Raw genomic sequence first — 25526 nt, forward strand, 5'->3', positions numbered from 1 at the left:
ACCCACCCCTCTGGGTGTTCCCGTCCCCAGCACACTGCGCTGAGGTGCTACCATGAGTCCAGGGCTGGACAAGATCTCACAGGGAATCGGGGGAAGCCCCCTGTCTCATATCTCTGTCTACTGTGCCTGAGACCCCGTGGACCCGGGCAGAAGGTAGAGCTTCTCATTGCTGGAGCATGCGGTGGAAACACAGCTGCCCGGGAACACACGCTAAAGACGGGAGAGGCTGGTGGTGCAGTGGTGCGCAGACGGGTGTCCTCCGTCTGGGAGACAAGGGCACTCTCCCGGGCTGGGGCCGGGGGCGGGGGGCCAGGGGCTGCAGAGTTCGTGCGATGGGGAATGAAAAAGAGTGTACAAGCAGGAGCTGGTCTGTGTCTACAGACGCAGGTGAATCGCAGCCTCTCCAGCTAGAGAGTTGGAGCCTTTGGTTCGGGAGAGTACAAATCCAGTTTTAGAATTTGCCACCCAAGGCTGCTTTTTGCTGAGAATCACTGCTGAACTGACCTCCATCCTGCTGGCAAATCTGAATATCGATATCGTCCTTTTCATATTCGGCCCTGAGCGTGATAAATCATTCCGAGGAAACAAAGTCATCATTATACGCAGATGACCCACATTATAGCTGTACAAAAGCCAAGACAAGAAAACTGAGATGTTATTAGAAACAGTTAAGATGTTGAAAATGTTCATTCACATGGTCAGGGAAGACTTGAGTTTCCAGTTTCTTGTTTATAGTATAAAATCCAGGGGAAGAAAATGTTTATGCACAAAAGCAACAAAATAGGTAACCTGCCCACAAATGAAATTAACAGGAAATGTGCAGGAGCTGTAGGAAAAAAGAAAAAGGAAAGAGAAAACTTGGTTGGGGCCACATAAAGACGGGATTAAGAGGAGAGATTTGTCTCATTCTTAGACGGGAAGACTACATTTTGTAAGATGTGTGTGTTCTCTAAATTTATTTACACATTCAGTGTAATTCCCACCAACATCCCGGCACGAGTTTCTTGGACGCTGACAAGAGGATTCTTAAATTTATCTAGATGAATTATTTTACTTAAAAATTCTGGAAAATTTCTTTTTAAAATAAGAATAAAATGGGGGACTTGCTCTATGTACTAATGACGGTATTAACTCCTAAACCACCAGGAACAAAGCCACGGACAGTTTACCCTCGCTAAGAGACCGTGAGGGAATAGGTCCAGGTGCCTGTACGGACTGACCGGGTTTACAGGTGATCAGAGGATCCCATGATCCGCATGTCCTCTGAGTGAGCGTTTTCATTCCACGGATACATGACAAGGACACGCATCTTGCTGTTTTTAACATCAAGAAACAACTAAAAAGACTTTAAAAAGAAATGCAACCCAAAAACTTATATATGGCATACCTACAAACAGAACATTATAAAGTTAGTAAAAGGCTGTGTTCTTATGTCCCAAAAAGTTTAAAGAGTAGTATGTGGATGAAGATCCCATTTTGGTAGGTGTGAGTGTGTGTGTGTGTGTGTGTGTGTGTGTGTATTTTGGCAATGTATGCATTTATATAAAAATCTATAGCAAAAGGCTAACAGGACGCCCCCGGGGGGTGGTTTGAGTGGCTGGATTTAATTTTCCCTGTTGCTCCCATGGGCTTTGTGAAGTGCAGTCTGTGGCCACGGAGAAGCCCCCGTGATTGAGCATGAGACAGGCGGCCTCTGTAGGGGGGCTCGCGGAGTCCTCACTCGGGGAGCAGGTCGGGCTCCTTTGCCAAACCGCGCAGTGACGGCATCACCAAGCGCCTCACTCATTTGGCCCCGGGGCACGTGTTTCCCACGGGGCAGCTCTCTCGGGGAGAAAGGCCCTGGCCGACGAGGAGAGCTCGGATCCCCGATTTAGTTTCCTATTCGTCTGGCTTACCGGAAACCTGACTTCAGGTTCAAAGCCCGCTTGTTGAGTGAGATGTCTTATCTAGCTCGGCTAAGTCACGTGTGAGGCGGACCCCTGACCTTTCTAGAGCCACCGCGGGTGTCAGCCATCGGAACAAGGCTCCCGTGCCTTTTCCAGTCTGGGCCAGAAGAGAAGGGCCAGCTGGAGCTGGGCTCCTACAGGAAGCAAAAAAGAGGGGTTTTCATGCCCGCAGCCGTCCGCCTCCTCTCTGGTCCCTAAAACCTCTGCAGCCTCAAGAGCCGAGAGCTCATACCCAGACCCAGTGCACATGTACGGGCAGTATAGACGATGGGCATGCCTATTTCTGCATTTTTTCACACCCTTTCAAATGGTCTTTCTTGTGTTTAAAAAAAAATCTCGAGTTATATTCTTTCATATTGTGTAGTTATATAAAAGCCCCAATCCTTTTGGGGGGGAAAGGTAGGTTCTGCACCCCTTTCCAGAGAGGCTGAGATGGCGGAGAAATCGTGGGCTGCAAAGACAGGTGTTGTCAGCCTGGCTTGCTGGAGGCCCAGCGGTGGCCCCGAACCAGTGCTGGCAGGTGCGGACTTAGCCCTGCAGCCGTGGGGGGTGACGGGGCCCTTCTAGTGGTGGCGTTGGCAGGTGCAGGAGGGTCTGTCTGGTTTTCTCCCGATCCCTAGGCCAGAGGAGGCTCCCCGCCCTGCAGACTCAGGCCTCAGCCTCCAGGGGCGGCGAACCTGGAAAGGAGAGCCCGCGGGAAAGGCAGTGGAGCCAAGGATGGTGTTTCCTCCCGCACGGGGAGGCTGCAGGCATGGACAGTCAGGCCCAGTGGCGGAGGCCGAGGTCACTTATGGGGGAGGCCTGTGGCTCCAAGGACACCCCCAGAATGCTCCAAGACACCCCCAGCCCATCGGCCCATTCATTCAACCTGCTTTGGCTCAGGAGCTGGCCCCGCCCCCGTCGCCCAGCCTCTGTCTTTAGGGGCAGAGTTACTGCCCAGGCGTGTGAGCCCAGGGGTCCAGGGGTGTTGCGCGTGGGTCACCGGCTAGCAGTGACCACGGCACACTGTGGATGGCTCGACAATACTCGAGAAAAAACACACATGCACAGAGACAAACCAGTTTCTGTGGGGAAGTAGGGACAGAATGGCCACCCCCCCTAGTGGGGAGCGCGCCGATTTACAGTCCATACCTGCTTTTCTTGGGCTCATGCTACATAATAACTCAGGTAACGTACAATACTCATTAGGGGAAGTAAGGAACATATAAAACAAAGAACTCTGCCGGTCTATTGAGTTGGGGGGTCAAAGAGCTGTAAGGCTGAGGAACAAACTAGCTTCCTCCTAAGACCCTCCTCATTCAACTAAGAGCATTCTTGGACAAAGAAGGTTTCACAGTAATTTACATGTTCTTTCTTAGGCCTGATCACCCCGGGAAATCCGCACTTCCCAGTACCGAGCTGCACTTCCCCGTCATTGTTTCAGGCTTAGGTGGAGCGCGGGAACTAAAGCCACCGAGAGATAAGGAGATTTTCTTCCGGACGCTGAGAACTCAGACTTTGTCAGAGCCGAGGAGTGAGGGTCCATCACCCCCCTTTTGCTGCAGCCCCCCAAGTCCTTCTTTTGGGGGGGCCTCCCAAAAGTGATCGTGCCTGGCTTGGGTTGTTCCCCCGTGGGGAATCTTACCCGTCTTTGGCTAACCGACCAAGCTTTTTGGGGGGTTCAGCAGCAGAAACAGCATTACTGCCAGGGAGATAAGCCTTTGTCTCCTTGCTGGCTCACGGTTCCAAGGGCGTTCCCTTAGCTTTAGCCTAGGCGGGGGTCTCAGCTTCTAATACCAGTCAGGGCGGTTCCCAACACAGGGGCAGAGAAGAGCAGCTCTGCTCCAGGAGGAGGCTCGTTCACGCCGGCTTACTTCTCTTTCGGCCCGAAGGGCTTCTCTCCCGCTTGCCTCTCAACCCCCCTAACATCTCGCACCAGCGCCTTCCACTTCAGCCTCGGCCACTGTGGCTGCTGCTCTCGTTCTTGGTTTTTCCCTGGACGTAGCGTGCGGGAAAGTGTGGCCTGACAGTCTGTGCTGGAAGGGCGCTCGGGTCTCTGTCTGGGTTTGCTCCTGTGGCACTGCCTGACCTTGGACGGGACTACTACCTCTTTCGGCCTCGGTACTTCTTTAAAAACGGGGAAAAAAGAAAGGACACTAGATAACGTGATACAGACCACTGTGCGCTGTTCCTTAGTTAAGTGGGTGGCACAGAACACTAAATCTATGGGATGTGAGGCCGTGTCATGGGAGAAAGACGTTTCTGTGACCCCACGACCTTGACAAATACCGGATTAGACCAAGAGGGGCCAGTTCCCCGACCGCAGGCTGTGCCGTGGCCTGGGGCGACCTCACCAGCAGTTTTGCGAGAGACTGGGTGTCCACCGGGTGAGGGGCCGCCTGAGCCACCCTTCGGCAGGCTGGCTCGGATCTGCTCATGCAGCGGGCGCGGGGGTGCTAAGCCGGCCCCCACTCACAGCACTTCGTCTCGGTCCTCTTTCAACAGCTCACTGCGCCCCCCACCCATGTCCAGCATGGCCTGCCCTGTGGCTGGACGGGCTTTCCTCTTCTTCTGACTTCTCCCAAGTGTCACTCATATACACTTCTCCCTGGGTGACCGGGTGTAGAAAAATACAGGGCACCCTGTTAACTTGAATATTACATAAACAACAACAAAACTTTTAGTATGTCGCAAACATTGCATGGGCTGTCCTTACACTAAAAGGTTGTTTGTTGAAAATTCAGGTGCAAGTGGGCATCTTATGCTTCCTCTGGCAGCCCTCCCCTGCCGCAGCGCCTTCTCAGCGCAGCCTCTGGGGGGAAGAGGGCTCACGGACCTGCTTCCCGATGGATCAGTGACCCTCTTGCACCGGCAGGGGGCAGCACCGGCCTTGGGGCTGTGAGTGTGGATTAAACATCTTTTCCTCTCTGTGCTTCTCTCTGTGTATATGGTGCGTGATGAGACGTAGGCTTTGGGTCCTCATTTTGAGGGATCCCCATTATCTGAGGGATCCCAATTACTTTGGCAAACGTTGCCCCCTCAAACACACATTTGATCAAGGCATCGCCATAGCCTCATATGATCCAGGCTAGCCCCATTCATTTTCTTCTATTTGTGCGCAAGTTAATGGGCTTCTCTGCCCAGGCTCCCCTGGTATTATGTGAACATTTAGTGGCCTGGACGTTTTGTAGGTATTGCGAACTGGTGGCCCGCCAGCTGAACTGAGACCTGGACTTGGAGACTGTGCCCATGGGTGCAGAGCCCGTGGGTCACCATGGGGGTCAGGGACTAAGCTCTCATCTCCCGTTCTGCTCCACCCAGGGGTGGCCTCCGCCACCCACACCCTCAGGGGTGAGTCCGTCCATGCCAGGGCCCTTCCGTCAGGCGTGGTCCTCCTTTCCTCCCACTTCGGGGGAGGCTTTCTGTCTTACGTGGGCAGCCAGGCATGGGGCACTGGGCAAACTCATTCCCTTTCAGTCTGCTCTCTGTGTGCCCGCAGCCCCACGGCCCCTCATCCCCTCGCCTGCCGTGGGCTTTCTGCCTTAAAAAATCTCAATGGCAATATTCCAGAGGTTGGTTTGGGCAAAACAGGCCCCTTGGGGCTGAGGCATACGTCGGTGGGCCCAGCCCAGCGGGCCAGGGCTTTGTGCTGATGCTGGCTTGCGGCCGTAGGCAGCAGCACAGAATGAGCGTGGCTCTCCATTCACCTTTGCACCGTGTTCAGTCGTCGTTGTCGGGAAACTCGTGGGTGTTGCCAGGTCCTTGTCCTATTACAGTCTTAGCAGGATGCTTTCTAATACGTCAGTGAGCAAACCAAAATAAAACCCTACTCTGCAGCACCAAGAGATCCGGGGAAGATATAACAACATTCCTTGTGGCAGGAAAATAAAGTAGAAAGTCTCACAAAGGGGCTTTCTACTCCTTGTAACACCTGCAAGCTTGTTGGGACAAAAGCTGGGTAGAAGTTATTTTTAGGTAAGGAGCAGACTAATAGAGTTGCTAGGTAACGCTATCTCAAGGCCAAAATGCTGGCCTTCATTCCACTTCTGCCTCTGTATACTCCCTTGCTTTAGCAGAAAGACCCCCCCTCCTCCCTTCTTTGCTCTGTAACAAATATTTAAAGAAACTGCGACGAGCCTGGGTTGGGCTCAGAATTTGGGATTCTCCTCTGAGCCTCCCCGGGTAATAAAGTTTGTGCTTCATTATCTCCCCGCATGTGAGTGACATTTATGCAACATCCTTACTACCCAGGGGCGTCTTGAGCAGTGGAGCTGTCATTGGGACGTGCGATGAGTGTGGGGGCTCACCAGGGGGGCCGAACCACTAGGAGATCGTGTCTATGTCCGTACCCAGACCCATACCTATATCCATGTGCATGTGCACATCTATATCCATGTGCATGTGCATGTCCATATCCATGTCCCTGTCCATGCCCATGTGTGGATATAATATGTCCATATCTGGTCTATCATATGGAATTGGCTCCAGTAATTATGGAGGCTGGCGAGCCCGAACTACGCCGAGCTGACGTCCCAGCTGGAAGCCCGTCAGGTGAGAGCATCCGCCCTTCCTCAGGGGAGGGTCAGCCTTTTGTTCCCGTTAGGCCGTCACCTGACTGGAGGAGGCCCACCCAGCGCCACGGAGGGCCACCCGCTGTACTCCGTCTGCTGGCCTAAGTGTTACTCTCATCCGGAACACCCTCCCACAAACACTCAGAAAACTGTGTGCGCACCAGACGGCCGGGCACCTCGTCAAGTTGACACGTAAAATGGACTGACCCACGGCGTTGTCATCGCTGACAAGGGCATCATGGCTTGGGGTTCTCCTTGTTAAGAATCTATCTGGCTTCTGGCTGTGACAGAGAGGCCAGTATCAGGCTAACTCTCCCTCAAGAGAATGATAAATGCTGGATAAGATCCACAATGTCGACAGTCAAAGACACTGGAGCCCACACCTGCCTGGGTTGCTGGTTCGGTTCCTGGTCGGGGCATATATGAGAGGCAACTGACTGATGTTTCTCTCTCTCACATCAGTGTTTCTCTCCCTCTCTTTTCCTCTCTCTAACGACAAATACAATCTTTTTAAAAAAAGAACATAAAGTACTGAACGCGAGGGAAATACCTAATGTGTGTGTAACTGTGGTTCCAGAAAAAGAAGAGAGAATTGGAATGGAAGCAATTTTTAAGGGGTTCATGTCTAAGAAATTTTCAAAACACACATCAAATCACATATTCAAGAAGTTATATAAACCCTAAGAAGAATTAACACCTGAAAAATTGCACTAGGAACATCATTTAAAAACGATTGAAAGACAAAAACAAAGAGAAAAAATTTAAGCGCCTAGAGGGGAAAAGTTCCTTACTTTCAAAGTATAATATTAAGAAGCATAGACAACTCTTCAACCCAAACTGTGAAAATCAAATTATAATGGAAAGACACCTTTATAGCACCGAGAGTAAACATCTGCCAGCCCGAAATTCTACCTGATGAAAGTATCCTTCATGAATAGAGGGGGGAAAAACATGTTTTCAGATGAATCCCTCTGTTTTCTTGATTGTGAAAACAGAGACAGTGCAAGTCTTTTTTGTATTAGAGTATTTTTAGGGCTCTGAGAAATTTAACCCCAGAGTTGGGGCTTCCGTGAGTGTGGGAGGGCCTGGGGTGGGGGGAGGTGGGAAGGCCAATGCCAAAGGAACAGGAGAAGAGGCACCTGCTACTTTAGCCTGAGCTACGGGTGTGGCCTGCATACAAAACAAACACAAAACGCAAACCAAACCAAACCAGCAAACCAAGACCTCGGAAAAACAAAGCTGGAGGGTTTGACTTGTAGCAAGACTCATTAGGAAGCTATGTTAATCAAGACGGGGTGGTGTCAACACAGGAAAAGACAAATGGTTCCGTGGGGCAGCCAACAGAGAGTCTAGACACAGACCCGCTGCTACGTGGACGACGCTAGAGCCCGCAGCGCGGTTTCCGGCTGGAGTGAAGGGCGCAGAAGCTCTGCGGCAGTTTTCACGGGCTCTGGGGGGCACGTGGAACCTTGAGGTGGGTGGCAGACCCCAGGGCCCCCAGTGACATTTTTGCCACAGGGTCCTGGGTGTTCATGGAGGTTGTACCTGGCCAGGGGCTTAGTCCCAACATTCAAAGCCCAAGTTACCTGCCCTCCAGGGACAAAAGAAGCGTGTCTAGGACATCATGGCATCGCAGAGACGGTTCGAGACCCACTGGAGGGAGCACCACATGATGTTAAAAGATGTACAATAGATTTTAGGTTGCTGTTGATTTACTGTGAACAAGGTCAAGTTCTTCTAGTAGGTTAAAAGGTCTGTGCACACTGTAAATATATCTGGAGTCTCTAGTTGGGACAGACTTAAGTCACAGACGGTTGTCAGTGATAGCTGGAGGAGGGAGGGAGAAGCAGCGCAGTGCGGATCGCTAACAATGATGCTTTTGTGCAGAGAAGCCCCAGGCTGCCACCCATGTGTCTCCGCGGTTTCAGCACCTCCCGGGCCACAGCCTTCCTCTTGGTGCCACAGTGTCACAGTCAGTGTCCCTACGACAAGAATGGTCTTGCCCTCCAGACGAAGGCTTTCATGCCCGGGCAAGGTGCCTGAAGCCTCTCCATCCTCACCTTTGGGCTTTGAAGAAGTGCTCCGTACAGGGCTTCACTGGGAGGGGTCACAGTTGACACCCACACCAGCGGCCAGTTGGGATTTGGACACTCCCCAGAGCTGAGCTCTGCTCTGCAGGTATAAAGGGCAGCCTCGATGGCTGGGGCAGCCACGCTGATGGGGTGGAAAGGAAAAAGTGGTCGTTGAGCACGGACCGCATATCAGGCACTTAACGTGTCACGCTCATGACCTCATTTGACCTCCACAACCATTCTTCAAAATGCTTTGTATGCTTTTCATTTTGCAGAAGAAACTGAGGCACAAAGGGATCAAGCAATGTGTCCAAGGTTCCCCAGCCAGTGGGAGCTGGTCAGGGTTCACTGGAGTCTGAATTCTGCCTCGACTGTTCCCCCGAGAAGAGGGGAGGGAGGACCGAAGAGAAACTGTGCCAGGTGCAGAGCCTGGTGTAGATCAGGGTCCCCCTCCCCCACTGAACCATCACACACACTTTGTGCACCTGCGCAGCGTGTCCATCACCAGCTGCTTTCTGCCCCCTCTCAGCCTTGCCTCAAAAGTCCACCATGTGACATAACTTTCCCCTGCAGTGGAGGAAAAAAAGAATTTTTCATCTACCCTTCTAAGTTCTTCTGGCTGGTCTAATAATCACATTGATGTGAGGTAGATGAACAAGAGAAAATAACCAAATTTGGACTTCTGGCCAAGATGGAGGTGTAGGTGGATATGTTTTGCTTCCTTGCACAACCAAAGAAGGACAACAAATATAAAAACAAACAACAACCAGAACTGCCAGAAAATCGAACGGCATGGAAGTCCAACAACCAAGGAGTTAAAGAAGAAACATTCACCCACATTGGGAGGAGCGGCAGAAACAGGCAGCCGGGGCAGAGAGAACACAAGGCAAGGTGACAGACTGGGCGGGCGAGGTGGCGCCTGGCAGCCCGGGAAGTCCCACATTTGGGTGCGGATAAGCTGGGAGGACCGACTGGGGAGCGAGACAGACCCCAAACCCAGAGTTCCAGTGCAGGGAACTAAAGCCTCAAAAAACTGACTGTAAGAACCTGTGGGGGTTGAGGTAGTAGGAGAAACTCTCAGCCTCACAGGAGAGTTCACTGGAGGGGCACATGGGGCCCTAAAATGTACACAAACCTACCCATCTGAGAATCAGCACTGGAAGGACTCAATTTGCTTGTGGGTAGCAGAGGAAGCGACTGAAAGCTGGCTGAGAGCCCAGCAAGTGGCATTGTTCCCTCTCTGACCTCTCCCCCACATTAGGCACCACAATGCAGTGACATGGGTTGCCCCACCCTGGCAAATACCTGAGACTCTGCCTATCAGATGCAGAGTTCAAAACATTGGTAATCAGGATGCTCACAGAAATGATTGAGTATAGATGCAAAATAGAGGAAGAAATGAAGTTTATGCAAAGTGAAGTAAAGGAAATATATAGAGAACCAACAGTGAAGGGAAGGAAACTGGGATTCAAATCAATGATTTGGAGCAGAAGGAAGAAATAAACATTCAACCAGAACAGAATGAAGAAACAAGAATTCAAAAAAATGAGGAGAGGCTTAGGAACCTCTGGGACAACTTTAAATGTTCCAACATTTAAAGGGGTGCCAGAAGGAGAAGAGGAAGAGCAAGAAATTGAAAATTTATTTGAAAAAATAATGAAGGAAAACTTCCCAATCTGGTGAAGGAAATAGACTTCCAGAAAGTCCAGGAAGCTCAGAAAGTCCCAAAGAAGTTGGACCCAAAGAGGAACACACCAAGAAACGTCATCATTACATTCTTCAAAATTAAAGATAAGGAGAGACTCTTAAAAGCAACAAGAGAAAAGGAGATAGTTACCTACAAAGGAGTGCCCATAAGACTGTCAGCTGATTTCTCAAAAGAAAACAAGAAGGGGCTGGCAAGAAGTATTCAAAGTCATGAAAGGCAAGGACCTACATCCAAGATTACTCTGTCCAGCAAAGCTATCATTTAGAATGGGAGGGCAGAAAAAGTGCTTCCCAGATAAGGTCAGCTTCAAGGAGTTCATTATCACCAAGTCCTTCCCTTATTACATGAAATGTTAAAGTGGCTTATCTAAGAAAAAGAAGATAAAAAATACAAACAGTAAAATGACCACAAACTTACAACTATCAACAACTGAACCTCAAAAACAAAAACAAAAAGGGCAAACTAAGCAAACAACTAGAACAGGAAGAGAACCACAGAAATGGACATCACATGGAGGGTTATCAGTGGGGAGGGAGGAGAATAGGGCAAAAGGTACAGGGATTAAAAAGCATAAATGGTAGGAGCAAAATAGACAGGGGGAGGTTAAGAATAGCATAGGAAATGGAGAAGCCAAAGAACTTACAGGTACGACCCATGGACATGAACTAAGTGGGGGGCGGGGGGGGGGTGCTGTTCAGAGGGAGGGTACAGGGTGGTGGAGGAGAATAAAGGGGAGAAAAAAATGGGACAACTGTAATAGCATAATCAATAAAGTATACTTAAAAAATAAAATAACCAAATTTATGTACATATGGGGGTTCCGTTAGAACGTGGGCTCGGGACAAACCAGGCACGGAGGCGTCTGCGCTGTTGCGGACCAAGGAGAGGGAGGCAGGGGCTGGGGCGTCAAGGGAAAGCAGGTACTTGCAGGCAGACGAGAAAGAGCAGACAGGTAAGCAAATTGTTGCTGGTCCACCTGAGACAAGGGAGTCTCACGAACAAACAGGCTTTCTCTTCTCTGCCTTTATCATGCTGACATTTTCCTATCTGAGTTCCTTCAGGCAGGTAAGCGGGGAGCGGGGGGGCAAAGTTTGTTTCTGAGTCTTTTGTTTCTTAACAATAACCAGCTTGCCCTAACTTGTGTGGCTCAGTGGGTTGGATGTCGTCTCGTGGACCGAAAGGTCACTGGTTTGATTCCTGGTCCGGGCACAAGCCTGGGTTGCAGGCCTGGTCCCTGGTTGCGGGTGCTAGAGACAACTGATCGATGTTTCTCTCCCTCTCTTTCTCCCTCCCTTCCCCTCTCTCTAAATAAACAAATAAATAATCTTTAAACAAAGGAAAGGCTTTAAAAAATAAAAAGGTAAAAATCATCAGCTTAAAATAATCGGCATCTCCAACAGGCGCGCTGTGGCTGGCCAATTCTGCTTCCCCTCTCCCGGCGCAGCGTCAAGCTTGTCTTGACAGGGTCTTGCCGCTCATTCTGTGCCAGTCGCCGCCTCAGGCGATGTCAGTAAGTAGGTGAGTGGTCGTGCGTCTGCCCTCACTAAGTGCTTCTTGCATCACCCATTGTCGCCCATGCTTCTGGGTCGTTCATTCCTGTGGAGTCTTCCCTGAATGCGCCTGCCGTGGGGTTCCCTCCCTCCTGGCCCCTCTCTCCCACTGACAGTCAGTGCTTGCAGAGCAGCGCCTGGGAGGGTGGGGACAGAGGAGGAGGTGTGGCACGGGGGCTAAGCACAGGGGTTATGGAGCCCAGCTCCCTGGGTTCAAATCCAGGCTCTGCTTTAGACTTCCTACCTGTAAGATGGACACAGCAGAAAGCATTTCTCACGGTTTTTGGCTAGGTTTATCGATCAGTCCGTCAGCGCCCGTGACGGCGTGCGGCCCCTGGTAAGTGCACGGTGCACACAGCACAGCGCCCTCCTGCGAGCAGAGGCTGGAGACCGAGAGAGAGGCTGCAGGGGTTGCCCCGTGGGCCTCTGGTCACCGTGCCTGGGCCGGAGCAGATAGGGAGGTAATATCTCTAGACCACTGGCCACCTTGAGGGAACAGAAGAGATGACGGGGAATGCAAAGGGACACATTGTACTCTCCATCTTAAATCCGGCCTCACCGCCAAGGGCTCCGCTTGGTCTCCACAGCGGGTCCGGCCGCGCCTTCCAGTGCATCACGGGACTTGCAGTGAGTGTGTTCTTGTCCGGAGAGCTGGCCCTCACTGCTCCCGGGCAGCCCTGCACTTACTCGTGCTGTTTGCTGCCTGTTTTCCCCACGGGAATGCGAGCCACACGAGGGCGGAGCTTCTTGTCTGTTGTGTTCACTGTTCTGCTGCCTCGGCCTAAAACAGCACCCAGCACTTAGTAGGTGTTCAACAAATCCGTGTGGAACAGGGAGTATGCGCGCCCCATGTAATGTCTGTCCACACACTTTAATGTAAGTACTCATTCAAATAAGAAACGTGGTGTCCACAGACCCCATAATCAGGCAGAGCAGCGGGGCGGGGGGTGGGGGTTGTAGGGGGTTAAGGGGGGCTGGCTGGGGTATGGGCTCGTGTGCGCGGGTGGCCTGGTGGAGGGGGCTGCGGGAAGGTCTGGAACGGGGCATGCGGTCAGGGTGGACCTCGCAGTGTGGTGCGTCCCTGCCAGCCCCTCACCCTGGCTTCACCCCACTCGGTCCTATCCACGTCCAGCCATCCGGTGGTTCTGCCAGTCACCTCTTTGTCCCCACCCCCTTCTGCCCACGAGCCTACAGATCATCCCCACTGCCTACGGGACAAAGGTCGCTCGCTGCCTCTACCCTGGCGTGCACACCCTCCAGCCTTTTACCCCGAGTGCCTCTCCAGCATTGCCTTCTGCTGCGACCCTGCGTGAACTTGCCCTTGCTGCCAAACTGGTCTTCGCTTGCTTTATCAGAGCACACCTTCCTCTTTCTTCCCCCGGGGGCCTTGCCCACGGAGCGCTTCCCCACCCTCCCCAGACCGTCTTAACCTCTTTCCCCTCACGTGAGTCCTACCTGGTTTTCAAGACCCAACGCAGGCCTCCCCTGCTTGGAGTGGGCGTTGGGGGAGGGGACGTTCTACCCCTGACGTTTTGGGGATATGACTGCTTCCTAGACACGCACCACCTACAGCCACCCTCTAGCTCCTGGCACCGACTTTACCGTGGGGACAGGTATTGTCACATGCGTGGAATATGGCACATGCGGCTAAGCTGACATCCCTTTGCTTTTCCCACCAGCGTCAGGCAGGTGCCTCCGCAAGACTGCAGGGCACACGTGTGGGCGTGGGGCTGTGACCTGGGAAGTAGGCTCCACTGCGATCAGATTCCGCCCCCAGGCCATCCCACTAACCACGTGTTTGGCCTACACGCAGGGCCGCCTGGCCGAAGTGACCTTCCCCCTTCCTTTGGTCTTGGGGTTGGCCTTGGGCATGCGATTTCCCATGTGGGGTCGGCCCACCCGTGCATCGGCCCATCCTTGCACCCTTCTGTTCATGGAGCAGGGTCCAGAGCGCCTTCCCTGGCCCCCTCTCCTCTCAGGCCATCGAGCCCCTGGCGTCAGGCAATGGTGTTTCAGGACGACCTCACTTTTCCGTACAGCCGACGTTGGCCACTGTGAAGGGAGAGGCTCCCTTCTTTCTCCTGATGTCCTCTGTGCCTTCCCCTGGCACCTTTACCCAGGGGACAGACACCCCAGAGAGACCCACCATGGCAACGGGGTAGTGACCATCTCCCAGGAGGCAACTCCATGAAGCTATTCTCATTTCCAACTCTCTGACCCAGCCGACCAGATTCGAGGAGACGGTACGATGAGTGGGTAGAAGGGAGTCCCCCTCCTTGTAAGCATCGCCCCCGAGTGTTCACAGAACACAGGGTCACCTTTATTAGGATCGTGGCCCTGATGTGAGGACCAGCTGGTCCTCACATCAGCCCGCAGTGGGGGCTGGTGCTGGCCTTCCTGTTTGGCAGGGGAGGGAGAGATAGCCCCGGGCCTCCCACGTGTCACCCTGCGGCCGGGTTGGCGACTTTTCCCAGGAAGAGCAGGCTGTGGGTGGCCACCTCCCACAGCAGCACCAGGAACGGCCGGTTGAAATGCACCTGTGGGGCGGATGTCGCGTTCAGAGCCTGCGGCTGGGACAGGAGGCCTGAGGCAGCCCCTGCCTTGGTTCCCCGCTCACTCATGCCCATGGCGGCTCTGTGTGACACCTAGAAGCAGAAGAGAGGGCAGAGACCGCTCAGGACACTCTAGCCTTTGTTGTGTTATCTTGCTCCTCTCCCCGTCCTTCCTCCTCTGTCCTGTCTGGGGGCTCACCCTGAGGGTGCATTTGCTCCCTGACGGGAATGGGGTGGGGGACAGGTGAGCTTCAGCAAGGCCGAGGGCTGCTGAGCTCCCACCAGGCTGCAGAAACCCAGCAGCAACCTTCAGGGACGCTTCTCAAGCCCCCGGGTGCATGTAGCACAGGCCCGATGCCACTTTCCACTGCGAGCTGCGCTCGCTCTCTCTCTCGGCCTCAGTCTCCTCCCTGGAGCGCCTGGCTCGGCCTCCAGCAACCTTTAAAGTGAGCTCAGGGGACCGGCTGCCTGTGGTGCCCTCTGATCCCTGTAGCCATCACCTGGGCAGGTGGAGGATCACTGCCTGTCCCAGGAAGACGTGCAAGGAATAAAAACAAAGCTAGGCCCACACCTGGGGATGCACGGCTTTGTGGACGACCCCAGATAGGCGCCTGCTCTATTCGGGACTCTGTGCTCGCTCTGAAGAGTACAGAGAGAGGGGAGAAGGGAGCTGCCCAGGAAGAGGAGCCTTAATGACTGTGGCACTGAAGAACCAGAATAGGACGGAGAGAGGGGGACTTGCTGTGAAACATATACTTCATGTCCAAGGAGAAAGGACAGCTCCCAGTCTTGCCCCCTGCTCACCGGCTTACCCTGGAGATGGTTATGTTGGGCTGGCCAGCGACTCCTGATAAGTCAGCTTCTAGCTTGAATATGTCGGCGAGACCAATGTGGGAGAGGATTTCTTCCAGGTTATACGTCCCGGAGATGGAGAACCTTGGCAAGTGCAAGTCCAGCAGGCTGGAGGGAGAATCAGACAGAGAGGGGCCGCTGTCTCGTTACCCGCGCTCCTGCCATCGGCGCTGGTGGCCTGAGCTTTGGGGGGAAGACGGGTTTCCCAGAGTGAGGGGAACCAGTCTTCGCATGACACTACCTGCTCTGCCAGAACATTCCACAGCCCAAACATTCCGAAACCCCTTGCCTCCAGACTTGACAGACGTCTTGTGACCCCTTCAGAGACCCCTTTTAATCTCTCGTGTCTGGAACCGAGAAGACCCCTGGTCGGCCATTCTGTCTTCCTCTTGGGCACGTTGAGGGAGGGCTGTCAGGATGCCCAGCCCCGGGCTAGGGATTTTGCAGAGCACCCCTGACTGAGTCCACGTAGCACCGCGTGGGGTAGACATTGCTACCGTTTTCCTACCTCCATGCCAGACTCCTCAGCAAGTTCCACTGGCCTTGCTCCGAGCTCTGTCCTAAACCCACCTACTGGCAACCCCTCATACGAGCCATCCTCGTCTCGTACCCGTCCGAGCCTCGGGGAGCTGATGGGAGACGGGGCACAACCCCCTCCTGTTCCCGGCATGCCCTGACCATCAGAGCGCCCATTTCCTGGGTTCAATTCCCAAGTTTCTTCTGACACAGGGCAAATCCATCCTTAACGCATAGGGATTATTCTTTTAACGTATTGTTTGACAGTTACCAGGGCATCTGCAAGCTCGGCTAGTTAACAACCAGCTGGGAAACTTCTGCTGCTGAGGAATTCAGCCTAGAGGTCCTAATTCAGGTTAGGGAATCATTCTCAGTTTCACCCCTGGGGGCGGTACGAGGGCCCGATGCCCAAGTGCAGTGGGGGCCGTTTAAAGTGGGGGCTGAACTGTGGAAAGGAGGAAGCACAGGTGGGGCACTGGCAGCCCTGGGAGGGCAGCCCCCCACCCCCCGAGGGGCTGTTGAGTAGAGTCTGGCAGAAGGGTGTCGGGCGGGCAGCCCAGCACACAGTAGGCGTCCCACCAGCGTGAGCATTCTTCATGGACAGTTAGCAGGAAGCCTGACCCCCCAGGCCAGCCAAGCTCCCTCACAGCCGAGCGGAGGAAGGGCAACCTGCTGGTCTGAGCTTTTCATGTCTGAAATCCCATTAAAATGCTGCTATTCTATTAAAATTCTGGCACGAGACACATCTAAGGTTTAAAAAAGTACCTTGGGTTGGTTTCGATTCTTGAAAGAGGTCAGAACAGACCCTTCGTGGGGGGAAATGTATTGGTCTAGAAGGTTCTGTGATACTTCCTCGTGTGAGGTGGGAGGGGCAGGCTCACCCCAAGGGAGCCTGAGACTGCAGGGTTCGAACCAGAAACTGACCAGAGCCACGGAGAGTCACGGGCAACAGGGAAACTTCCCTAGGTCCCGGCCTCCGCCCTTGGCCTGTGTCTCGTGTGCAGCACTTGAATCTCTGTGCTAACACAAGCACACGTTAGCGATGACCCTCAGAGGTTTCCTGTGCCCCCTCCTCTCAAATCTGGGTGGACTCTGTGGCTGCTCTGACCGAAGGGGTGTGGCCGCAGGCATGTTTGCAAGCTGAGGCCAGGGGAGAGCAGCGGTTTTCACCTCCTGTCCTCTGGGCCGGCCCCGGGAGCCCCGAGCTGCCGCGTGACATTCTGAGCGATGCCAAGTCCCTGTGCAGAAGAGCAGCGGCTCCGTGGAGACACTGCGTGGGGACAGAGACGTCTGCGCAGGCCTCAGCTGTGACTGCCGCCAGCCCAGGCACCAGACATCCAGTAGGGGAGTCTCCATGCCCCTGCCCAGCCATCCCCTGACTCAGGCACAGGGGAGACCACCCCCAGCAACCCCTCACCCTGCCCCGTCAGAACTGCCCAGCTAGGCTGGTCCGCTCACACAATCAAGAGAGAGAACAGATGCTTTGGCCAAGCCATGCCGTTCTGGGGTGGTTTGCTGTGCAGCAAGAGGTCACTAGGACTCAAGGCCCAATTTCATTCATCCCGGGGTGCCCCATAAAAGAAGATACACCCCGAGAAAGAGCTGGCTCTCAAAGGGGGATGTAGGCAAAGTGGAACAGACCGAAACTACTGAGAGAAAACCACTGACTGAACGCAGGTGAGAGAGAGAAGGGTTAGGACCTTGATTCCATCAGACGGGAGCTCTGGGTCCACAGTGCTCTTCTTGTTTAATTGCTTTAAGAAATGTTCTAATTGAAAAAAGACGCACTATTAGCCCTGGCTGGTGTGGCTCAGTGGATTGAGTGCAGGCCTGCGAATCAGAGAGTCACCGGTTTGATTCCCAGTCAGGGCACGTGTCTGGGTTGCAGGCCTGGTCCCCGGTAGGGGGCGCCCTAGAGGCGACCACACATTGATGATTCTCTCCCTCTCTTTCTTGCTCCCTTCCCCTCTCTAAAACATAAAATAAATAAAATCTTAAAAAAAGAAAAAAGATGCGCTTTTAGGAAATTTTTAGGAAATACACACTGGTTGGTGGGAGTCATAATTATTCTTGATAACTGTCCTTGACCTGATTTTCTGGCCACACGTAACTGCCTTCCGGTGGTGAACTATGGTGCAGACAAAAGGATGAGCCAGAGGAAAGGAGGCCGGGCGGAGAGATGCCGGGAGGGCCGTGGCGATTTCTACCTGGGGAGCCCTTCTCACGCACCAGGCAGCCCTGCCCGCGCTCCGTGTGCGTTCGCTCGATCAGTCCCCTGAACGGCCCAATGTGACAGTCGTCACGACCTCCATTCACAGTGGAGGGAGGAACGCTGAGGCCCAAAGGCACAAAAGTGGCCCGAGATCGCAGCTGGTCAGCCTAACCGAGGGGTCGGACTCTTGCAACTGGATTAAGAACTGCTTGGGCTCTCGAATGCGGCCGGCCAGAGTCCTCCTGCCTGGTCCCTCACCTGGGCCGGAGCAGCTGGCCCCATTTTCTCAGGGTCTTGGGCTGCAGCGCGGCCTCCACCTGCTCCATCTTCCCCGGGTCAGGGAGGACCAGCAGGGCCAGTGCGTTCCCGCTGTACTCTATCTGGAGGACGGTGCAGGCCATCTCCGGGTCGTACAGGAACCTGTGCATCTCCTTCTGGTGCATCATTGGGGTGCGGAGAGGGGTCCTCTCGTTCATAAAGAAGCTGTCTTGCTTCTGGTAGCGATGGAAAGGATGCTTCCACTTGGCTGAGGACACAAAACCCAGAAAACCATGAGAACACGCTCTGGCCAGATGTGCACCGAGCCACCCTGCTCAGTGACTTCCTCTGGGGTCTGCAAGTCTGAGGCAAGAGGTGGCACAGACACAGAGTCGGGAGGCCAGATGTAGGTTCAGTTCAGCCACCGGAGCAAGTCCCCAGAATCTGTGCTCTAATGGCCTGTGATTTTATCCCATTTCAGAGCACCTTAACCTTCAAGAGGTGGAAAGGTGGTGTTTTCATCTACTCTACTAGCACCTTCTATGTGCGAGGCATTATCTCTTTCTATCTCCACCAAAACTAATTGTAAGCAAGCGTCACATTCTCCATGTCAGAGACGAGGAGTGGAGTCCCTGCGAATTTCTGGAAACACTCTCCTCTTGCAGAGCCTTCCGCGGCAGAGCAGGAGGGGCGGGGGGTGGAGACCTGACCCCAGCTGCATCTACACAGCAGTGACCTTCAACGCAGAGTTGGAGGGCCACTCTCTACCTCTCAACTCCCCAATATTCAAACTGAAAAATTTTTAGTTAATAAAATGTAATATATAATGCAACAGCCCACTAAGGTGTAGTTGGGAATGCAGGATTTGGTGGTCGTGGTCTGGTCCATGGGTGTGGTATCTTTTCTCTACTTACAATCTCCAACCACAACCCACCCCAACTTGGTCTTGGTGATGGGGGAAGGGCCTGTTTCAGCCTGTGCCTCCTGCCCACACCCAACGGATGACCAAGCACTGCCGGCTCTGTCTCCAGAGCCGCAACTCTACCCGAGGCTGCCTAGCCTGTCTCTGCTCTCCAACCCTTCCTCCGTCTTCCAAGTCGTAGCCAGCCTGATCTTTCTGAAAGCAGAGGTCACGACGCTACTGCCCTGCCTCCAGCTGTTCGGTAATCCTGGGGTCACACAGGGAAGGTCTCGGGTTCTCTGCACCGCTCCCGCGCACCATACGGTCGCAGCTCCCGGCGCTCCTGTTCTGTCCCCTGAGCGTGCGGTGGCGTCTCTCCAGCTTGGGCTTGGACACCTGCTGTCGTTCCCGCCTGACCGCCTCCCCTCTGCCTCCCCCACAGCTGCGTTGCCTCATCCCCCAGGTCCAGCTTAGACTCCTTCTCCTCTGGGGGCCGCCCACCCCCTGCCCCCCCCGAGTCTGGCTCCGTGTCTCTGGAGGAGCCCCTCGGCACCCGCCCCTCCTCAAGCAGAGTGTCGCTTCCCTGCGGAGCTGCAATGGCCTTTTCACTGCGTTCCAGCGCACGTGGGGCTGTGAGCTGCTCAGGGTGGGAAATGGTGCGTGACCCATGACCCCCCCCCCCCCGCCAGCCCTCTCACCCCAGCTTCAATCACGGGGCAATGTCAGACAAGTCCCAGCTGAGGGGTCTTCTGCAGACTACCGGGCCAGCGCTCCTCCCAGGGGTCAAGGTTATTAAGAGCAAGGAAAGTCTGAAACACTGTCCCAGCCAAAGGAGCCTAAACTGATGAGACGGCTATGTGTAATGTCCATCCTGGATGGGGTCCTGGAATACTAAAAGAGATAAAAACTAAAAAACTAAAAAACAAAAAACAAAAAAAATGAATAAAGTATGAACTTGCATGTAATTCAGGAAATAACCGAAGCGGGGAAAAAAATGGACCCTAACGTGTGACCCGTTCACTGCAACACTCAGAACGACCCGTCTGCATAAATCAGGCTGCGGTGAGGATACTGAGACATCGGTGCAGACAGCACCACGGTGTGACCGCGCTCGTGCAGAATCTCAGAGCACACCGAGTGCCCTGCGCGTGATTCCGTACGCACACGTAGCGGGCTGACGGCGGGTGCGTCCGGGTGAGAAGGAGGCGCCCTGGCCCGCGGGCAGAGCCTGACGCTGGGGAGGGTGGGAGGAAGGGAAGGGGGTCCGGGGGCATTAAAAAGAAATTGAATTCGCCCTGGCTGGTGTAGCTCAGTGGATTGAGCGCGGGCTGCGAACCAAAATGTCACAGGTTCGATTCCCAGTCAGGGTACATGCCTGGGTTGCAGGCCATGACCCCCAGCAACCGCACATTGATGTCTCTCTATCTCCCTCCCTTCCCTCTCTAAAAATAAATAAATAAAATCTTTAAAAAAATAAAATTGAACTATTAACACAGAAGTGAGAGTGAGTATTGAAACCAAGTGTTGATCAATCACAAGGCCGTGTATAAGGACACTGTTTAACTATAAAGGGGTGAGTGCCCCAGGAAGCAGCCGAGAGACCCGAAGACAGGCCCTCTCTGGGGCAGGGCTGAGGCCGAGGGAGGGGACGGCGGCGACTCTGCCCGGGGCCGCACGCACCTTTGAAGAAGACGTAGTTCAGGAGGACCACGAGCGTGTCTTCGGTGAGCTCCGGGAGGCCACCTGCCACCTGGCCGTAGGTTTGCTTCTTCACGTACTCGCTGATGTGCCTCCCGGTGGCGGCAGAGTCGGTAAAGTTCGAGGAAAAGGCCAGGGCGCCATACAGCTCCCGGACGTCGTCCAAAAAGCGCTGCCGAGGCTTCAGCCGCTTGTCCAGGAACAGGGAGCTGCCCACTTTCAGCTCCAGCTTGGGGCTGGGCAGGTCAAGGGTGCGGAGGAGGCTCCGGAAGCCCTGGTGGACGCTGGCCTGCGGGGTCTCCGTGAGGTTGAAGCCCATGCCCTCCAGGATCTGAGCCGAGGTGTCAGCTGGGACCCCAAGGGAGAGCAGGGCCAGGGCGGTGGAGACGCTCACCGGGGAGAAGACGACGTTCCCCGGGGCCGCCGCCGCCAGCTGCCTGTACAAGCGCAAAGCGAAGCTGGTGATGGCGGGCGTGACGTGGTGGTGGGCGGGCGCTGGCTCTGAGAGCGGGCCGCTGGGGGCTCGGGGCAGCCCCGGACTCGTATCTCCCCGCGCAGAGGCCAGGACCCCTGCTCCCAGCAGCCACAGCCACGCCGGCCCCATCCTCTGAAACCAAGACATTGGACGTCACTGGAAATGACCGTGCGGCTCCCCACTGCTTCCACAACAAGCCTCACGTGCGGACCGTCTCCCACGGGTGTCCCCGGGGGCCCTGCAGAGGGTGCGTGGGGGCCAGCAGGCCGGGCTCGGACTCGTCCCCCAGGGCTTCAGGCCGCGCGGCGGCCCTGTGTCTGCCCACACACCGCTGGGTCTGTAAGATGCTGCCGGGAAAGGCCTCTGGGCTGTGAAAACAGCGTCCGTGGGCTGGCTTCCCTCCCTCCCTTCCTCCCTTGCTTTTATCTCTCTTCTTTCCAGCCATTCCGTCAGTCACACACTAAGTTTCAAGAATCGGGATGATGTGAAAAACTCTGGAGCGTGCTTTCAGGGCCCCGTGGCGGCGAGTGGGGCGGGGCCTCCCGCGTACCCAGGTGTGGCCATGAACTACGACCTCGCCGGTCGGAGGGGAGACGGTGACACGTGTGGTTCCGGGACAGACCCTCGCAGAGGGAGGCCTGACCTCTGCACTGGGGTCTTCCGAAGCCGGGGAGGGTGTGGCCCTGAATGGTCAGTCCTGGGGACCCTGTGGGTGAGGGTGACTCCTGGGAGTTGGTGCAGCCAGAGATGAGTGGTGCCTAGGGGTGGAGACCAGAGGTCAACTCTGCCTCCATCGGACTTGTCATCGCCTGCGCCTCTTGTCACAGGCAGTGGTTTAAACTGCATCGTAGTTGGAGCAGGGAGTTGGGGGAAGATTTTTGTTCTGGGTCGAGTTGCATCTCTCCCAGCCCAGGTTCATGTGCAGAAGTCCCAGTCCCGTTTATCTCGGAGTGGGAACTCGTTTGGAAATGGGGTGACTACGGATGGAATTAGTTAAGATGAAGTCATGTAGAGCAGGGTGGGCCCTGACCCAATAGGACTGGTGTCCCTATAAAAGGGGGGCACGAGGACAGAGACACGCACTCAGGAGAACGCCACGTGACATGAATGCAGGCGTCTACGAGCCACGGAAGCCAAAGATCCCAGCGAACCTCCAGGAGCTCAGAGAGCAGCCTGGAGCGGGTCCTCCCTCGCCCTCAGAAGGGACAGCCCTGCCGATGCCTTGACCTTGGACTTCCTGCCCCAGAACTAGGAGATAACAGACTTCTGCTGTGGAAGCTGCCCAGTGTGTGGCACGTTGTAACGGCAGCCCCAGCGAACTAACTGTCTCTTGTGCTCCGAGTTACGCACGTGCCGGGAGAGCCTTCACTCTGCCCCGAGGGGGTCAAGGGGTGCAGAGCAGGACATCCCTTGCTTTGGGCCGGGATGCAGCTCCGCTCGAGGTGGACGCTGCCGTACGGACAAGGCCTGGCCCTGCTTGCTCCGCCCCTCCCTGGTGCCCCCTTCCCCTCTCGGGGTCTCCACGCAGCCCCCCCAGCTCACAAGGAACGCACGGCCACACGGCCACTCACAGTCCCTCACCGTGATGTCCCCAGCAGGGAGAGCATCGTCCCCTGCTCCCCTCAGGCCTGACAGCCCCTCTGTCCCATCCCATGGCGGCCGTTCACTGCTGACCACCCACCGCGTCCGCCTGCCCTGATAACGTGTGTGTCTTCATCAGCTCCCTTTGCCCAGACCCGTGGCCTCTGGACCGTCACAAACACCACGGAAGGGAGGGAGAGGCCGTGTCCCTGCAGGAGGTTTGTGGTGCCCGGGGCTCCAAGTCCCAGCTGTCAGGAGGGGTCACTGAAACCTCGCTATCAGTTATGTTGAAACTCGAGCCCCGGTCAAAGTGCGGCAGATGGCCATGTCCCCCGGCCTCCGCCGTAGCTGGCTGCGGGCTCGCTCCGAGACCCTTGCCGTTCACCTTGGGCTTTCTTTTGAGGGGGGATTGGGAAGACTCGGGGCAGTTTAAAAACCGGCCTGCCTCTGGGGAACGTGAGACACACGACTATGACAAAACTCCTTCAGGCTTACTCTGCTTGGGCCGCTGGGCTCACCGCCGTTTCCCTCCCACTGTGCACTGGGCGCTCCCAGGCTTGCTGCAGGGGCCTCGTCCCGGGGGGGGGGGTGGGGGGGGCTGGCCTGTGAGCGGGGCTGGGGCGAGAGCAAGGCCCTGCCACTGTGAACTGCCTGTCCCCATTTCAAAATGCAAATGACAATGCCTACCCTGGGTGGGGTGGGGGGGGCATTACAAGCCTTGCAGTGTGTGGGGCCCCCCCTGCACAGGGAGCGCTTGCAATGCCAATGTTCCCCACTTTCTCCCAAAGCTGGGTATGATTGTCCCATTTCCTTCTTTCTTCCTCTTCCGGAAAGATCCCAGAGGGAAATGAAGAACCCCGTTAATGACTGTAATGTTCCCATTCATTGTTTATTTTGTGGTGGGGGTATGCAGTCTGTTGTAGCGCAGGCCCGCAGCCAGAGATGCTCTAACACTTGTGGGGGTGGGGGGTGGGAGAAGGGCATGTGATTGGAGCTGAGTGGCAGAGAGAAAGCTCTGGAAATGCCAAACAGACTTGTGTGATGAAAATGGTCCTGTCCACGTGCCACCTGTTGAGAAAGACTCGCTCCATGACATTTAGCTAAATCCTTACGGGAAACCTGAAGACAAGGTGTGATTGTCCCAGTCGTGCATTTGGAGGAACCATTCAGAGGCAGGAGCACCATCTGAGGTCCAGACTAAGGCTCTGACGGACCTTCTCATGCAGCAGAGGTTCTAGTGAACTTGCTACAACGGTGTTGTCCTTTTGCTTTGGGTTGTATTGTTCTGTTTTCTTGTCTGACTGCCAGGAATACTGAGAGTTCCTCTCCCCAAAAATTGGAAGACAAAGTTTTTTCCGTACAAGGTCAGTTACAACCCGAGGTTCCTGCTGCAAGCCCTAAAGCTGTGCATCGTGTCACTTTTCCTGCAGGGGACTCAGTTCTCCCGTCCCTGCCACCTAGCTGGAGGAGGGGGGGGAAGGAGAGAGGAAGAGAGAGAGAGAGAGGCAGCTGCCACGCCCGCCTTCGTCCTGGCGGACGTGGGTACTCACCAGCCCGGGCCCTGGTCTTCAGCACCACATCGCCTCTGACCCGCAGGAGAGCGACTTTGAAGACCGCAGCAGCCTAGTCAATATTTGTCAGGTCAGTTCCGGGAACGGTGTGCAGACGCCGCGCAGCAAACAGGAAGGGACCTGTGTTTTCAAAGTGCCTGCCCTGCCCGCCCGCCCTGCACACGGTGAGCTGCGCTCTGCCCCCTGCCGGGTCTGAGCAGCTCCCCACTGGGTGCTGACGGCAGGGGTTGTGGCTCGGCTGCCACCCCGCCAAAGGGGTGCTTCGTGTGCTGCAGGCAGCATTCCTGGAGGACCCTCTCTGGCAATAACAATGTGAGATGTGACCCAGCCCTGCTGCGGCCACTGTCGCAGAGCAGGAGTCGCCCAGGCCACCGTGCTGTGCGCCTTCGACTTCTGCAGCGATGCGTGTCGATTGCTTCTCAGTAAAACTGGGGAAAAAGGATGTGAGAAAGGCACAGTCGTCCCCACTTTACAGACGGCGGCTCTGCCAAGTTCAACGACTTTCTCGTGGACCCTGGGGGATGGGTGGGGGGTGAAGCCACCCCCCACCCCGCCGAAGCCCTTCCCTCCACACCACACCATTCAGTACTTTCTGATACTTCCGACCAGCCATGGGCCACGCACAGAAAACAAACTGGATGGAAACTCAGAAAATAGAGCAGAACCTTTCCCCGGCCATACTGAAAGCCCCATAACGTGGACTGTTGACTCTTGTTCACCCATGTGTCTGTCACCCAAGAGGTAAAGTGGTGGTGTCCAATTTGTGGCCCATAGGCCACACGCAGCCCAGGATGGCTGTGGATGCGGCCCAACACCAAGCTGTAAATTTACTTAAACATGATGAGATGGTTTTGGGATTTCGTGTCACCATGTATTTAACGTGTGCCCCAAAACAACTCTTCTCTCGGTGTGGCGCGGAGACACCAGAAGGTTGGGCACCCCGATCCAGAGCAAAGCCCAGAACTAAACGAGTATTTTTTATGAGTGAATCTTTAGGTGATGGAATGATGCGTGGGTCACCGGCCAGCAGTGATCACGGAACGCTGCAGATGGCTCATCGAAACACACGCAAGAAAAAACATGC

The 25526-nt window shown here is 54.9% G+C and overlaps 1 protein-coding gene across 1 annotated transcript; it reads right to left on the bottom strand.

Annotated features, from left to right (window-relative positions):
- Positions 1–14124: 14124 nt before the first annotated feature.
- On the bottom strand, positions 14125–24563 carry SERPINA11 (serpin family A member 11). The gene is made up of 5 exons (XM_045823151.1): positions 24422–24563; positions 20798–21422; positions 18217–18484; positions 15191–15338; positions 14125–14471 (listed from the first exon to the last, which is right to left on the bottom strand). Exons 2-5 carry the CDS (start codon positions 21417–21419, stop codon positions 14268–14270), a joined length of 1242 nt encoding a protein of 413 aa, XP_045679107.1. The 5' UTR covers positions 21420–21422; positions 24422–24563; the 3' UTR covers positions 14125–14267.
- Positions 24564–25526: the final 963 nt, after the last annotated feature.

Source organism: Phyllostomus hastatus, unplaced genomic scaffold (genome assembly GCF_019186645.2).
Source record: "Phyllostomus hastatus isolate PE091 unplaced genomic scaffold, TTU_PhHast_1.1 phas_scaffold_501, whole genome shotgun sequence".
Taxonomy (NCBI): domain Eukaryota; kingdom Metazoa; phylum Chordata; class Mammalia; order Chiroptera; family Phyllostomidae; genus Phyllostomus; species Phyllostomus hastatus.

Bases quoted from the DNA above. Each gene is read 5' to 3' on its own strand.
- SERPINA11 (XM_045823151.1), bottom strand. From the start codon at position 21,419: ATGGGGCCGGCGTGGCTGTGGCTGCTGGGAGCAGGGGTCCTGGCCTCT. The intron at 15,339-18,216 runs GTGAGGGACCAG...TTCTCCCTCCAG, and splicing joins GGCCAGCTGCTCCGGCCCAG to CCTGCTGGACTTGCACTTGC. The intron at 14,472-15,190 runs GTAAGCCGGTGA...TTCTGCTTCTAG, and splicing joins CCAACATAACCATCTCCAGG to GTGTCACACAGAGCCGCCAT.